At 29.1% G+C, this 15,131-nt stretch overlaps 1 protein-coding gene across 1 annotated transcript; it reads right to left on the minus strand.

Annotated features, from left to right (window-relative positions):
• Window positions 1–6,383: 6,383 nt before the first annotated feature.
• Window positions 6,384–8,304, minus strand: LOC101217606 (xyloglucan endotransglucosylase/hydrolase protein 22). The gene is made up of 3 exons (XM_004146261.3): window positions 7,828–8,304; window positions 7,526–7,719; window positions 6,384–7,118 (listed from the first exon to the last, which is right to left on the minus strand). The coding sequence occupies exons 1-3, from the start codon at window positions 8,098–8,100 to the stop codon at window positions 6,722–6,724; spliced, it is 864 nt and encodes a 287-aa protein (XP_004146309.1). The 5' UTR covers window positions 8,101–8,304; the 3' UTR covers window positions 6,384–6,721.
• Window positions 8,305–15,131: the final 6,827 nt, after the last annotated feature.

Here is a 15,131-nt window from a genome sequence, read left to right on the forward strand (position 1 = left end):
TTCCCTTTCTTTTAAGGAGTTGTTTGGTCCCGAACCTAAAGTTGGTGGAATCACCTAGTATATTTGTAACTCTAAGTACAATTAATTTATAGTGTTATTATTTGAAATTCCTTTACGCTACAATCTTTACTACTAGTCTCAAAATTGTTCTCAGAATTTCATCTTCTCATTTCAAAATTAGCATGAACTGTTTCCTTGAGAAACTGCGTTGGTTAATACTTGATTTCGGACACTGTTAGAATGAATAAAGAATTATAATTTTCATTGTGTGTGTACTGGAATGAAATAGAAAAAGATGAATGGGGGCGAGATAGGTTCAAATGTTAATGGAAATGAAAAGGGTTGGTTACTGTTAGATTAAGTGGAAAGTAAAGGGAAGAGGATGGCGGTGCGGTAGGGACATATCTGGGAAGGCAGTATTTGGGTTTGGTGAATGGGCCCAACGCCACCGTCGTGGCATAGTAGGTGACTTTCTGTAGGCCCTACTCCCAAAACTAGGCGCCTTCCTTCCCTTTCTTTATTTTCGGCCCAACCCAAATTTACATATTTCCACTTTTTTTTCTTTCAAATATTAAAGAAAAGAAAGGTTAATTATAACATGTATCAATTTTAGAAATAATTATAAGGTATATAGCAATATTTATATATATATATAGCAAAGTTGATCGATAATAAACTTATATCGTTGATAGACTTTTATAGTTTATGAGTGATATACCAAAATTTTAAAATAGACTTATAGCATTCATAGAATTTAACAAATTTTGTCGTATTTACAATTATTTTTAAAAAATTTATCAAAGTTAATCTAAGATAAAAGTCTGTTATTGATATATCATGTTGAAAATCTTGATCAATCACTTATAGACAAGTTTATCAATGATAAAAGTCTTTCGATGCAACACTTTTTTATATTTACAATTCTTTTAAAGAATGTTGTTATTTACTTAATTATTATACCTATCGTAATAACTAAATATTAAAATATATTCGTGCATTGTCATCGCGATAAATTAAGAATTGTTTTTAAAAATATTTTAAGAAACTCGTTTTTATCTAAACTCTTTTGCTGAATTGTTTAAAATAAACTTTAAAAGGTACGTTACAACTAAATTACCAAGTATTGTAATTTTCTTTACTAAGTTACCGAGTATTCTAAATTTCTTTAATAATATAATTTGTTTTTTAAATTAAACATCTTAAAATGGTATTATAAAGGTAGTGGATTTTAAGACTTTTAAAGGTGTGTTGAGATGTTTACTACTTTTAGGGGAATATTTTCCATAAAGATGGAGTGTTATAAAAATATTTGTAAATGACACAAGGTAACAAAGACTAGCTAGAAAGAGAATTTGGTGACCTAAATAAGGTTTTAGTTCATGAACTTTCACCACATTTCCATCTCCATTTCTAAATTTTCAAATATGTTTGAGAACAAATTTGTGAGGTATTGTTTTTAAAATCACCAAAAATGTGTAATAAGTGAAGGGAGATAATCATCCTTAACTCATATAATATGAATCTCTCTTTACCTTAGTTAATGTAGAACTTTCATGTTCTACCAACACATAGGCATCTTTGCCTCATTCATCTAATTGAGTTGGGTAAGCAACAAACTCTAAATATTTCTAAGATGGTATTAGAGTATTTACTTTGAACATGAATATTTATTAACATTTATGAGTTTACATGGAAAAATGAAAGGTAACTATAAAATGAAAGAGAATAAATAGGACTTGGAAATGAATGAGGGGAGAAGTGGTTGAAGAGAGATGAGAAGATTATATAGAAGCAATGTAAAGGCAATGATAATTTGTTACATCAAAAATGAAATTTGACTAATTGATCGTCCAAATTCTCGCTTTACCGAATTGTTTAATTTGCTTAAGACCTAACACTAAAATACCAAATCTAACCTATCCTATACCTATTCTCTTACCATTATTTCTATCATAAAAACAAACACACTACATCTATCTATTGCACAACTTTTTTATTCACTTTATTAAAAACCGTCGCGTTGTTTTAATACATAATATGAGTTATATAATCATCCATAAATTTAATATAGAGATTAGTGTATTGGTAAAATTATGTTCAAACTGAAGTTGGAAGTTTAAAGTTTAGGATTATGATGTCGAAAGTGTTTTGTTTTAAACCATAAAGGGAGGGGGCACCGACGACCGCTTTCATGATATATCATTGGAGTGCGAACCACCTCTTTGAAATTTTAAATTGAATGGAACATTCGTGCTTATCTTCTGACTTCCTATCCCATCTATCTCCCTTTTCATTTTGTTTTTCTAAGTTAATTACATCATTTAGTTCCCCTTTTACAATCCAATCATCATTTAATGGGACTTATGGGTCCTCTCTCTCTAACATCCACACATCCCAAAAATCATTTTAATTTTCTCACCCCTCTTCTTCCTCATCATACTTCTCTCTGTTCATTCATTTTATTTTTAACTTTTTTATGTGAACGTCTTATGCTTAATGCACCACCCAACGATTCTCTATTTCATGTAGCTTACTGAATTAATTCTTTGTTAAACTTGTTAAAATCTATTGAAATTACTTCCAATTATTGTTTTTAATCACTTTTAAAATAAAAATAATCAAATAGTTTTCAACAAAATGGTCAATAAAATTCATAAAATATTTAAGAAAAATTGGAATGGAGGATCATTTTAGAAATAATAATTAAGGATATAGCAACATTTTAAAAAAATTACAATTATAGCAAAACTATCACTGATAGACCTGTATCGCTGATAGACTTCGTATGGTGTATCAATAGATCAATATTTGCAACATAGACTATCGGTCATAGATTTATATCGTGGATAGAATTTGATAAATTTTGCAAATAATTATGTTATATTTACAAAATTTTGAAAATGTTGCTATATATTTAATTATTTTGAATTTAATTACTAAATTTGTAATCCCAATATTTAGTCGGTGACAAAGGAATCTAAAATATAATAGATATATTTTTTAAAAATATTTTAGTTCTTTTTTTATATTTATAAATACTCTTTGTTTTAAATGCAATTTAAGTAATTTAATTGAAAATTTTCAATAAAAAACTTATTCTTTTTCAAATTTATCTTCACCATTACTTAGGAGAATTGTAACAAATTTTAGATTTGATCCACCATATACATTATATCCTTTTATAGATAATTTTTATATATTTTTAAAAATATAAATTCAAGTTAGGAATATGTCAAAATTTAATAATAGAAAGAATATAGATCAAAATTTTGATTTAAATTCGGGACAAAAATCTTGGAGTTTTGTGAAATTTGATTATAACTAAATACAATTTGATTCAAATTCAACATTTGATCTAACTTATGTTTTTTAAATTTAACTAATCGGGGAATTATAATTTGGTTACTCTAATTACCCTGAGTTAAATAAAAAATCTATTTCTAAACATGAATATTGTTTTTAGAGTGGAGTTTGAGATTTAACAAAAATATACATCAAGATATCTACGAATTTAAATACATAATAATGTTAATTTAAACTTTTCATAACACTGAAATAGATAGATGATAATCTTAATTCAAAAGTGATAAAAAAAAATTAAATGTGATTTGATTAGACATTTATCCATTATACCAACCAGAAGCAGCCCCCGAAAAAGAAAATTTGTCATTGTTAACTTCATTACCTTTTTGGCTCTTTCTTGTTAACTTCCCGACTTACAATGGCACAGTTGAAGATTAAAAAGAAAACATTGGATTTTGGAGAGTGGAACCCATTAAAAAGGTGTGGAGCATTCAATACACAAAAACATTTGATTCATATATAAATAAATATTTATATTTATATCATATATTTTTGTAATTTTGTGTCGGTGTTTGTTGGGAATAATAATTGAAATAATTTCTTTCTTTCATTTTTTTTTTGGTATGTGGGAGAGGTAAAAAGGATAGAGGAATTGAGAGTCGCCACCTTCGGTTCAAATATCAACATCTATGTGTTTGTGTTTCAGACTTTGAGTAGATATGGACCATATAACAATGGCTTTAGTTACGTTTTTTTTCTTTCTTGAAATTGACTACTAATAACTAATAATCACATCACTCCTTTCTTATTCACGCATTTCTATATCTCTCTTCCTCTGATTTATTGCTCCATTTCCACCTCAATATTCGTGCCTACATTTTTCAATGTTAACAGAAGTAAAATTAGTATACACTGCAGTATTTGTTCATAACCAAAGATCAATCAACCCTAAATTTGTTTTACCGGGAAGAATTGCGTACAAGACGAAAGAAGGATCAAGGATCAGTGTGTGTTTAGTCGCACACTTTCATTCTCAGTAAAATATTTAGACATCTATAACTAAGTTGGTTTATATAAAATAGTCATTTGTAATTAATGCATTATTTTATAATTAATTTTGTAAATTCAATTAAAGTTTTACATCCGTTAGATAAGAAAATTATCTTGGATATATAAGTAAGAATAACTATTTTGGGCTTTCTTGTCACACTATTTATATAATAATGATATTAATTGATATGTTGTTATATTTGATTTCGTAAGATATATTTACACTCCTTAGGTCTTTAGGTGTGCTTAGCCTCAAAAAATTAGATTTATGAACTCGTCCTCCTTTGTATCATCTCTACCTCTAATTTTCTTGAAATTTCAATTAACATGTGTAGGATGATGACGAGCCTTTATTATGATTCTTTAATGGGTTAGTAGTGATTGTCGAGAGAGATTAGAGGGGTGGAGTTCAGAGGAGATAAGGAAAAAGAGAATTTTTGTAGGTTCTTTTTTTCAAACTCCACTATTGTTTGGTCCAACCCGCTGCCAAAAACATCAATACCATATCAATTTGTTTCCTTTCATGGTTAAAGAGTTGGAATTCTTGAAAGAACAAATTTTAAAGTTTTCCTTATGAAATATTTCTATACTCGTACCTTTCAAGACTATCTTCTTACAAATGGTAGATCTAATGGCTATGTATTTTATAGTCTGTATATATTCTTATCAGCATCTCAACTTTATATTAGATAATTATTGCTGTTTTTTTTTCTTTTTATCAGGAAAATTAATTGAAAACAATTTAAAAAAACCTGTTGAAAAGAGCAAATTCCTCCACTGTAATAAATTTATTATGATGAGATACCCCAAAATAAATGTAGTAAAACAGTATAGGGAGAAATGAAAAACCATGCCCCAGTCACGTGACTCCATCTCTCCCTGACAAAATTAATTCCCCAACGTACACCTTATAATTATTAAGTTTTTTTTTTCTTTTTTTTTTTAAAAAAAATCTAGAAGTAACATTTTAAAATGCTTTCAGGACAATCTCATACTTTTCAGACTTTTGTCGATTTAGTTTCATGTCCATATCCCCAATTTAATATTCCATATACTTTCATCCAAACAAATTGTTAATTATAACTTTTGATATTATTATTTAATTAAACTCGGTTTGGTGTATAAATCCTTGTCTAGACTTGTCTTCAGGTGCTGTTTCCTCTCTTCATGGACTTCATTTGAATTGAATTGACAACAACATATATAACTCATATTCGTGTCCTTACATAAGTGTTAAATTGGACTAAGTTTGTATGGATATTATTGCCTCTCGAAGTAGATGAATGATACTGTTTATAAAATTCAATATCATCAAACATCCACCTGACAAGTATGCAATATAGATGATTTTTAGTACATTAACCGAGAGTTACCTATGTTCAATCAAACTAATCCAACCTCATCTTTTAACTTTAAGCTTCTGAAAACATACATAAAACTAGATTTTATCTAACATCTGTTGTCCCTTCTAGAGCAATAAGATAAGAATAAAGAAGAGCATCCTCATCCTCTAGTCTAAATAGAAATTTTTAAAAGATGAAACTAAAATTCAACGTGACATTATAAATTAACAAGAAAAAGAAGAAAAAGAAGAAAAAGAAGAAAAAGAAAATTGGTGAGTAATTAGTAAGAGATGTTGGTAACAAAGAGAAAATTGGATTGACAGCGTGAACTTTTCAGTACCCTTAAATTCCCAACACATCTCGTATCATCTCTGACATATTTCCCTCCTGGATGTCTGGAGAATTTCACTTTTATTCCTTCCTATACAGTATACATTATAATATTATATAAAACAAAATATAAGAAATTATCAGTAGCATCCCTATAACGTCGTGGAGCAGAGCAGCCTGCTCAAATATTCAATTCAGTGGAAAATTAATACGAAGATTATTGTATAAATAATTAAACGATAGTAAACAAATTTAAGCACATCACATCTGGGGTTCAAGTCTCCAAATTGTACTTTAGAAAAAAGAAGTAAACAAATTAAAATAATATTCAAAACTCAATCAACCGACAAGTAGATAGAAGCAAAATTAACATTTGCCTTTGGATGAAAAGAGCATCTGACAGATTATATATTATTAATCTTTCCCAAATATAGGAGTGAAAAAAAGAAAGAAAAGGGAAACAGGAAAACAGAACCACGTACACAATATAGCCATGCAAAACCAGATATACATATTGTTATATACAATAATACAACAATAGGACTAAATATATATATGTGATTAATTTTATTAGTAATTTAATTTAATTTAATTAATTAAAATATGATGTATCCATCCAAATTTTGTACGGCAAGGCAAGGCAAGGAAAGGAAAGGAAAGGAAGGCAAATGTGCAATGTGGGGGCATGACCAAATCTAAGAGGCAAGTGAACACTCCGGAGGGTAGCCTTGAGGGAATCTCTTGGCGTCGGTACAATAATTGTATATCATGTAATTCCTCTGAACCCACTTCATCCTTTGTTGTCGAGTAATGTCAAGATTTTCCGACAGCCATCCTCTCCCCCCCACATTCGTTCCTGACGAACACGACGACGCTCCCCCCGACCACACACAAACGTTCGCGTTGAAGTTTCTGTACGCCGCTGTGAATGGAGCTTTTGACCAATCTGTCTTCACTAGCCCTCCTCTTGTCGCCCAGTCGTCTGCGTTCCATAGACTCGAGTACAGTCTCATCGGTTGGTTTTTTGGAAACAGAACCCCCGAGGATTCGTGGTTCTTGAACTCTCTGATCGGTGTTCCATCTACCGAGAATCTGTCGAACCAACCAAAACAAATATGGTTATCCTAGCACACCAAACAGACCACTGAAAAATTGATACACAGATTAATTTACCGGCGTTAAAAACAGTTTATGATTAAAGCGAATAATTCAAAACATCCAGTCTCTAGAATTCTATAATTATTGTGACAGATTAGATTTTTTAAACTAGTGAAAATCATAAATAACATAACTAAATTTAGCAATACTCTGTTTTTTTTTTTTCAAAGTGTCAAAATTTAACAATACTTTGTTTATTATTATTATTTTTTTTGGTGTTCAAGCTGTTAGATATAAGATTCAAGTCATTCCCACGTAAATAAACATAAATTTTAGTTATGTTTTCAACGTGTGATACCATGTTAAAAGACAATCAATTGATTGATTGGTTTGATTCTTACATGATTCCTTGGGGATTCCAGAGGATTGAATAGGTGTGGAAATCATAGGTAGGATCAAACCAAAGGTGAAACTGTTGTTCTCTGTCGCCTTTGCCTTGGGTGTAAACATTAGTATGAAGAGTATAAGGATCACCGCTGAGATTTCCCAAGAATTCAAAGTCTATTTCATCCCACGTCGAGCCTTGGGATTTAAGCTAAGAAGAAGAAGAAAAAAAGAAAGCAAAATGAGGAAAGTAATCAACAAAAAAAAAAACATATAGATAAATACGTAACATCATTATATGGTAATTAAAGTAACATACATAATAAGTAGTGACAGTGCCAGCAGAGTTTCCAGGGACAAGTTTAAGTTGCATATCAATTTTACCATAAAGGTAAACATTCTTAGACTGAAAGCCAGAGCCAGAGCCTCGGTCTAAAGAAAGAGTAAGAAGGTCACCATTATTGAGAATTTTGGCACGGTCATTACCCCAAGTGATTTCAAAGTCATTGTAAAAGTTACCACAAAAAACAGAGGAAACAGAGAGAAGAGATAGGAAGAGTAAGAGAGATGAGAAAGGAGAAGGAGTAGCCATGGGATATGTTTGAGTAATTTTGGGAAGAAGTGAAGTGGGGGTGTGAGCGTGGGGGGAATTTGAATAATATTAGAGAGAGAGTGTGTGTGTGTGTGTGTGTTTTTGGAGTTAGGGGAGAGGGAAAGTGGAATTATTTATAGTAAGGAAAAAGGAGATAAGGGAAGGGGAGGAAGAAGGAGGGTTGCGTGTATAGAGCTAAATTGTGGGGTAGGAGAAGTAGGAAGTAAGAGCTGGACACAGATGGCAATGAGTGTGGGTCTGCATGAATTTTTGAAATTTTGGATTCTCATATGTATATGACACCCTAACCTCTTCACTAAATTACACACCCCCACACATTTTTCTAAATATCACCCCTCACCTCACAACATTAATATACTATTTTCCCACTCATTTTCAGATATTACTTCTACTTTTATTTTCATGTAATATCATATTAAGATAGACTGCCACTCTTACTAATTAGACAATTAGGTTGATGATATCTCTTAAGGGTTGCTCAAGGGAAGCCCTAAAGCTTACATGTATTAGGTTTAAACCCAAAGGATATGTATATTGAAAGGAGATATAGAAGAGCATATGTTCCCAACAGAAAAGTTAGTATCTAAAAATTTGGGTATTAATTATAGACAACTATTAGAAGAAGTGCATAATAAATAACACAATTACGACCCTCCTTCTTGTGTGTTTAGCTCCTTCTTGTGTATTTTACTAAACTATATATTTTTCAAACTAAATAAACATGAAAGTATGGCGATAAATTGAGTACCAATAAAAGTCTAGTTAGGAATGAAAAACAAGATCGTGAGAACCAATAAGACTCATGTTATCTAATACATCTAAAAAAGGCAATCAACAGGTCATTGATAATTGGGTGAAGAAGAAGAAAAGAAAATGCAATGGTACTATTTTTGAATACACATCCAAAATAGTTTATAAAGATGGAACTTTTCCTTTTCCTTTTCCTTAAAATTTGTTTTCAGGCTCCCACTTGTTGTTTTACCTTTTCAATTAATAATCAAATCCTTTTTATAGTGTTCTTCCCCCCATTCATCTAAAACCCCAACTCCCATCTTTTCTATCATCTTTCAAATTTTATAAATCACACAATTCATACTTCTGGATAACCACTTTTTCATCCACCACCCTTTTTCTTAATAAAGTACCACTTAATTACTTAACTTCTTAATTACTTTCATTTTCTTCTTAAAACTATGGCTAACACTTCTCTTACCGTCACTTTCATTTGGTAAATTAATGGTTTATTACAACACAATTAGTAAGTACTTCATAAAGTCAATGAGAGGGCCCCAGAATTAGATAACTCTAATTTATTTATAACCCATCTAACTCAATAATGCTTCAGTAACTCAACTATTGAAGGTATAAAAATAGCAAAATAATAATAATACAAAAAAGTTATATCATATATATAATATTTATATATATGAAAGGCTCATTCACTTGAATTATTTATTACGCAACCTAACTCAATGCTCATCCATTCACGTACATACAAAAACACACGAGGAAAATTAGAGAAATAAATAACAAAATAACAAAACCACTGCCCAATAGAAACACACACACTGCAAATTATTACTTCTCTTTTTTATAATATATTTTTGTTTCCTTTTTCCTTTTTAGAACCCAACGAATTAGATTTTTCTTTTTCCTTTCAACAAAATTATATAAAAAAAAATATCCATACTTTAATCAGAATAATACGACAGACATGAAATAACAACATATGGAAAATATCTCCCAAGAGCATGAGGTGTATGTATAATACATTATGCATTCGTAGTATATGAACGTGTGGTTATATATATATATAGTAGTCCATTTATCTTATAAAAATAATATAATATGATTTCTTAATTTTTTTTTAACGTAGGAACTTTGATGTGTGCAGAGAGTTGGTAGACGTTCATGAAAGATTTTAATTGGCTATACCAATTTTCTCTACCACAATTTGAATTTTTATTTTCCTTGTGTGTGTGTGTTGGGACTTGAGAATGACAAATTGATTTCTTTCATTTTCAATTGTATATAGTTTGAAGTTAGATGTGTTAGGGAGTGAAAGAAAAAGTTAGTTCAAAGCTAGGCTACTACAATGTAAATATGAATGGACAAAATAATAGGCATTATTGGAGAAAGAAAATTGAATTGATCACAATATCTACCATTCATTGGTTGTGAGTACTTATTGCAATTTGGCCCCCTAAAAGTCATTTTCCTTTTGCCTTTCATACCCTTACCTACTTTGCAAGCTGGCTTTAGTCTGTTGTTTCATATACTATAATTTTACATCTCATCACCTTTAACTACTTTGGATTAATTTAGGAATCAAAACTTTTTTGTGTTTAATTTCCATAATATATTTAATTACCTATAATTAACATTTGCTATAAAGTAGCTTTAACAATTTGCTAACCAACAACTTCAAGGGCTCTATCTCTCATCCTTTCTATGTAAATATGGATTACTTAGACAATAATTATACTAATATTCAATTAAATCTTTGATTTTATATAGTACTGATTGATTGTGAGAATATAATTAAGGTATTAAATCTCCTAAACATTGTTGATTAACTGGCAGTGTTGATGAATGAGATGTTATACATAAGACATATCGAAAGGGTAATAAATTTGCAGCAAATTTATCCAAACCTACTTCCATGGCTCAAGCCCCACCCTCACGTGATCAAGTTTCTCATTATTGTTAATTTCTTGGGGGGGTTCCCTAGAGTATTGAATTGATCATAACTAGTACATATAAATTCTAGTTATTATGTAATAACTTCATTAACTTAAATTCAAAGAAAAACAAAGCGAGAATAATCCAACTGAGATCCAGTATTACATATTAATTGTATAGTAGCTAAGTTGTTAATTTTCTTTTATTGGTTACTTTTGTTGATCACCCATCCTTACTATTGTTGGATTTAAAGAGAAGTTTCCTTGGTGGATGAATAAGATGACATGCATTCATTTTCTTTTAATATCAATAATATGGTACCAAAGTCTACAAAATTCAAACGGATAATAGATTTAATAAAATAAAATAAAATAAAAATTCGATCAAAATTGGTGCACAGATCCTTTTCTTTTATGCTGAGAATAATATTTATTACGCTATATTATATGAACCAAAATAAGTGTCGATTAAAGTTGAATCCAATATAGAAAATGAAGCAAATTATCGGTTTTAATATATAGATTTTTTTTTAAAAAGTTTACAATGGTATTTTAAGAGAATAAAAAATAGAGTTATGAAAGGCAGCCCCCACTAATTTATATTGGAGGGCCAAACTCAAAATAATTGATAATATTATTTAGAAGAGGAAAATGCATTCTAACCCTATATATTCAAAATTGATTTTAAAAACCATTGAAATCGCTTTTGTCATCTTTGTAGGGTTTTGTATGGATAGTTTTAAAATCGTTTTAATGATTCAAAATTAATTTAGTTTCAAATCAAAATTAGTTTGGAAGAATTGAAAACGTATTTTTGAAAATGACAAATTTTTGACAAATATAGAGATATCTCGAATCTAGGGTTTGATGCATTATTTCAAGTTATATAAAGATGCAGCAACGTGTAATTTTAATAATAATTAATTAACTACACCATGTAAGTGAGCATTAAATTAGAGTAAGTTTATATATAATATAAAGTATGAATGTCACAGGTCTCGATGAGATAAAGAAAGCTGATGGATGAAGTATAGGGTATGAAGTTGATTTAATTTTTATTCTTATTTTAAATTTATTTGAGGTTCTAAAAGCATTATCTTTAGAGATAAACAAGCATGTCTTTGTCTATGTGTTTGGGATTTGATGTTTATCTCTCATAAATTAGCTGTCATGAAACAAATTAACTTTGATTTGATTTCCCACTTGTCAACCATTAATATCCATAGCAAATATCATTAGCCCCATATAAATTACAATTTTTATGCATCATTAAATACGTATCATATACTCTACCCCTACTAATATATATTAATTTCGACATTTTGGAAATTTCTTCTCTAATCAATTTTCCCTCTCACCAAATTTAATTAATTAATTTCTAATTTTGGTTATAGTTTTATTTTAGAAAATTTTTTATAATAACAAAATTGTTAAAATATTTATAAATTTGGTAAAGTTTCAAAGTTTATCAATAATACATACTAATAGACATCTATCAATATCTATAATTTTTTACATCTCTTGAGTATAATGTTTGTTTTTAGTTAAATTATAGACCAAAAGTAATTTTTTTTAGTTTTGATGAAAGTATTGGTAAAAAGAAGCGGATGAGGAAGTAAGGAACTGTGGAGTGAAAAGTAATATTTATATGTTAATTAACTTTTTAAAAGTAGAAAATAAAATATAATTAATTACCAAATAGATGCTTAAGATATGAAGCAAAATTTAATTAAATAATTAAAAGACATAAAAAAGTTTTATAAAAAGTCGAGAATAATACATGATCCAAGAACTCTCAACAACCATTTAAGTTTATAAAAAACCTTCCATTAAGAAAGCTTTAAAGCATTCAAGAGTTTGAGTATCGATGCCTATAATTATAAAAAAAACAGAAAAAGAAAAACTTTCTTTTAATTACGAATGATTGTAATTTTTATATTGTGGAGAGTGTAGATCGAACCACTCACTTTAATGATAAAAGAAATCATATCAATTACTATTAAGTTAAGTTCAATCATTTTGACAATCATTAACAAGTTAATTATAATACCATCTTTAAAATCTAATTAATCGTTTCTCTTTTAATAACAAAATAAAAAATTAGTTAGCACTTTGAAAATAAATCCAAACACATCAATTAATTATACATCTAATTTTTATTTGATAGTCTCATCCCATTCATTTTAGAAGAGATTGGAATAATTGAAACGGCAAATTTTAAGTTAAATTTATCTCAAGCACTTAAGAATATAATTCTTTTTAACCTAAAAATATATTGCATCTCATTTAAACTTTGTAACTTGAAAGATACAATTCATTTCAAGTTTTGAAGGATATAATTTTTCTAAATCACTTGATCACATTGAAAGAATATAACTTTTGTCAATCTCTCAACATTAAAAACTTTGAAACTCCAAAGCTTTGAATATATTTAAATATTGAAGTTTTAAGATCTACAGAACCAAACACTCACAGAAAGCTTTGAAAATCAAAAGACAAACTAAAATTTAAAAGATCAACTTTTGCTCTTTTGAAGATTCAAAGACTAAACGACTCATAAACCTTTAAGAGAAGACCAAAAAGGTTCCCTAGACCTCTTGAAATTAGAAATCTCATAGACTGATTCAAGCATATTAACATACTAGAGACCGTTCTAAGTCAATCAACAAGCTAGAAGTTGATCCAAATTGATCAACAAACTAAAAGATTGCTCCAAACTAATTAATTAACAAGTCCAAAGGTTGTCCACAAGAAGATCTATCATAAAATCTAAAGATCGATCATCCAAGAAGATCAACAAACTTAAAGATTAAAGCCCAAACAGTTGCTCTAAGTTAATCGCTCCAAAGTCTGGTTTTTTTAAAAAAATATCAAGCACAAATGTCGATCATTCAGAAAATCTACAAATTTAAAAACTAAAGCCCAAAGATCACTTCAAAGATATTCAACAACTCTCCAAAGTCAGATACTTGATAGCACTAAAGATTTGCTAATGCACTTTGCTTAAATCGAGATTGTTCATAGGTTTTATGTCTTTAACTGACTACTTTATAGATATTAAGCATTTAAAAGGTAGAATGTGACATTATTGAAGAAATGGAACTAAAATGTGTCAAATAATTACATCAACGAAAAAAGAGAAAACCAAAATTACGAAATTGCTCCTAGTTGATAGAGCATAGTTACGCTCGCTCAACACTACAGCAAAGAAAACCTCATTTTCAAACAATTCCCAGTGGGCGACTACACTTGATTAAAGTAAGATAAAATTTGAAAATGTTTCAAAAGTAAAATCAGATGTTGAAACACTTCCATTTTTGTGAAAAATAACTTTTAGTAAAAAAGAAAGAAAATGTAAATTTAAGACGCATAAAGAATGAATTAATCAGATAGAGTTAGTTAAAAGAGGGTAAAATTTGACCAAGTTTTGGAAGGGAAATTAAGAAAATCTCAAAGAAAAAAAAAAGAGAAAAGGATGCATAGGTAATTAAATGAGTTGATGGCTACGTTTGAGCTTCAATGAATGCAAATCCGTGAGATGTGTGAAGTGAACTTAGATAATTTATGAGTACTGATGAAAAGGATTATGGGCATTCGGTTGATGAAGGAAGACAAGGACGAAACACACCCTCTAATGTTAAAAGCACCGAATAAACCCATCCCATCATTCCTACATTTATCGGTAAATTTTGTCACAATCTTCCCCCCCATCAACTCCCCCATCATATATACTTTTCTTCAATACCACTCACTTTTCCATTGTATATAAACTCTCAAACTTAATTGTCTATTATGTAACACATTTGAAAACCACAAATGATAATTGAAATTCCATACGTGTATACCACTCCTTAGAAGAAGAAAAGAAGAGTGATTCTATTTTAGAAAATAAAGAATAAGAAATTCATTCGAAGATGTTTAAGCAATAATGTGTGTGAATGGCAACGGCCGTTCAATCTTGGTAATGAAAGAATGATTATGATCGCTCATCATTTTCAAATAGATTTATTTCTAACCCAATCAATATATAACTACAATTTTAAGTAAAAAACAAAATAAAAATTTATGTAAAACATGATTGTTGTTGTTATGAAAGTTTATAGAATTTTAGTTTTAATTTCTAAAACAAACAAACAAGGTTGATTGTACGTATGCATATATTATATATTATTATATGTATAAAAAAAGTTTGATTCGAATAAGTGCAAATGATATGAGAAAAATAATACAATTTTTATTACAACCTTGAATTGAAGGCTAATAAAAGCACAAGGGAATGGAATACGTAATAAGAAAAGTAGAAAGATAATAAGAAGTCAAAATATTTGG

Source organism: Cucumis sativus, chromosome 1, assembly GCF_000004075.3.
Source record: "Cucumis sativus cultivar 9930 chromosome 1, Cucumber_9930_V3, whole genome shotgun sequence".
Lineage (NCBI taxonomy): Eukaryota > Viridiplantae > Streptophyta > Magnoliopsida > Cucurbitales > Cucurbitaceae > Cucumis > Cucumis sativus.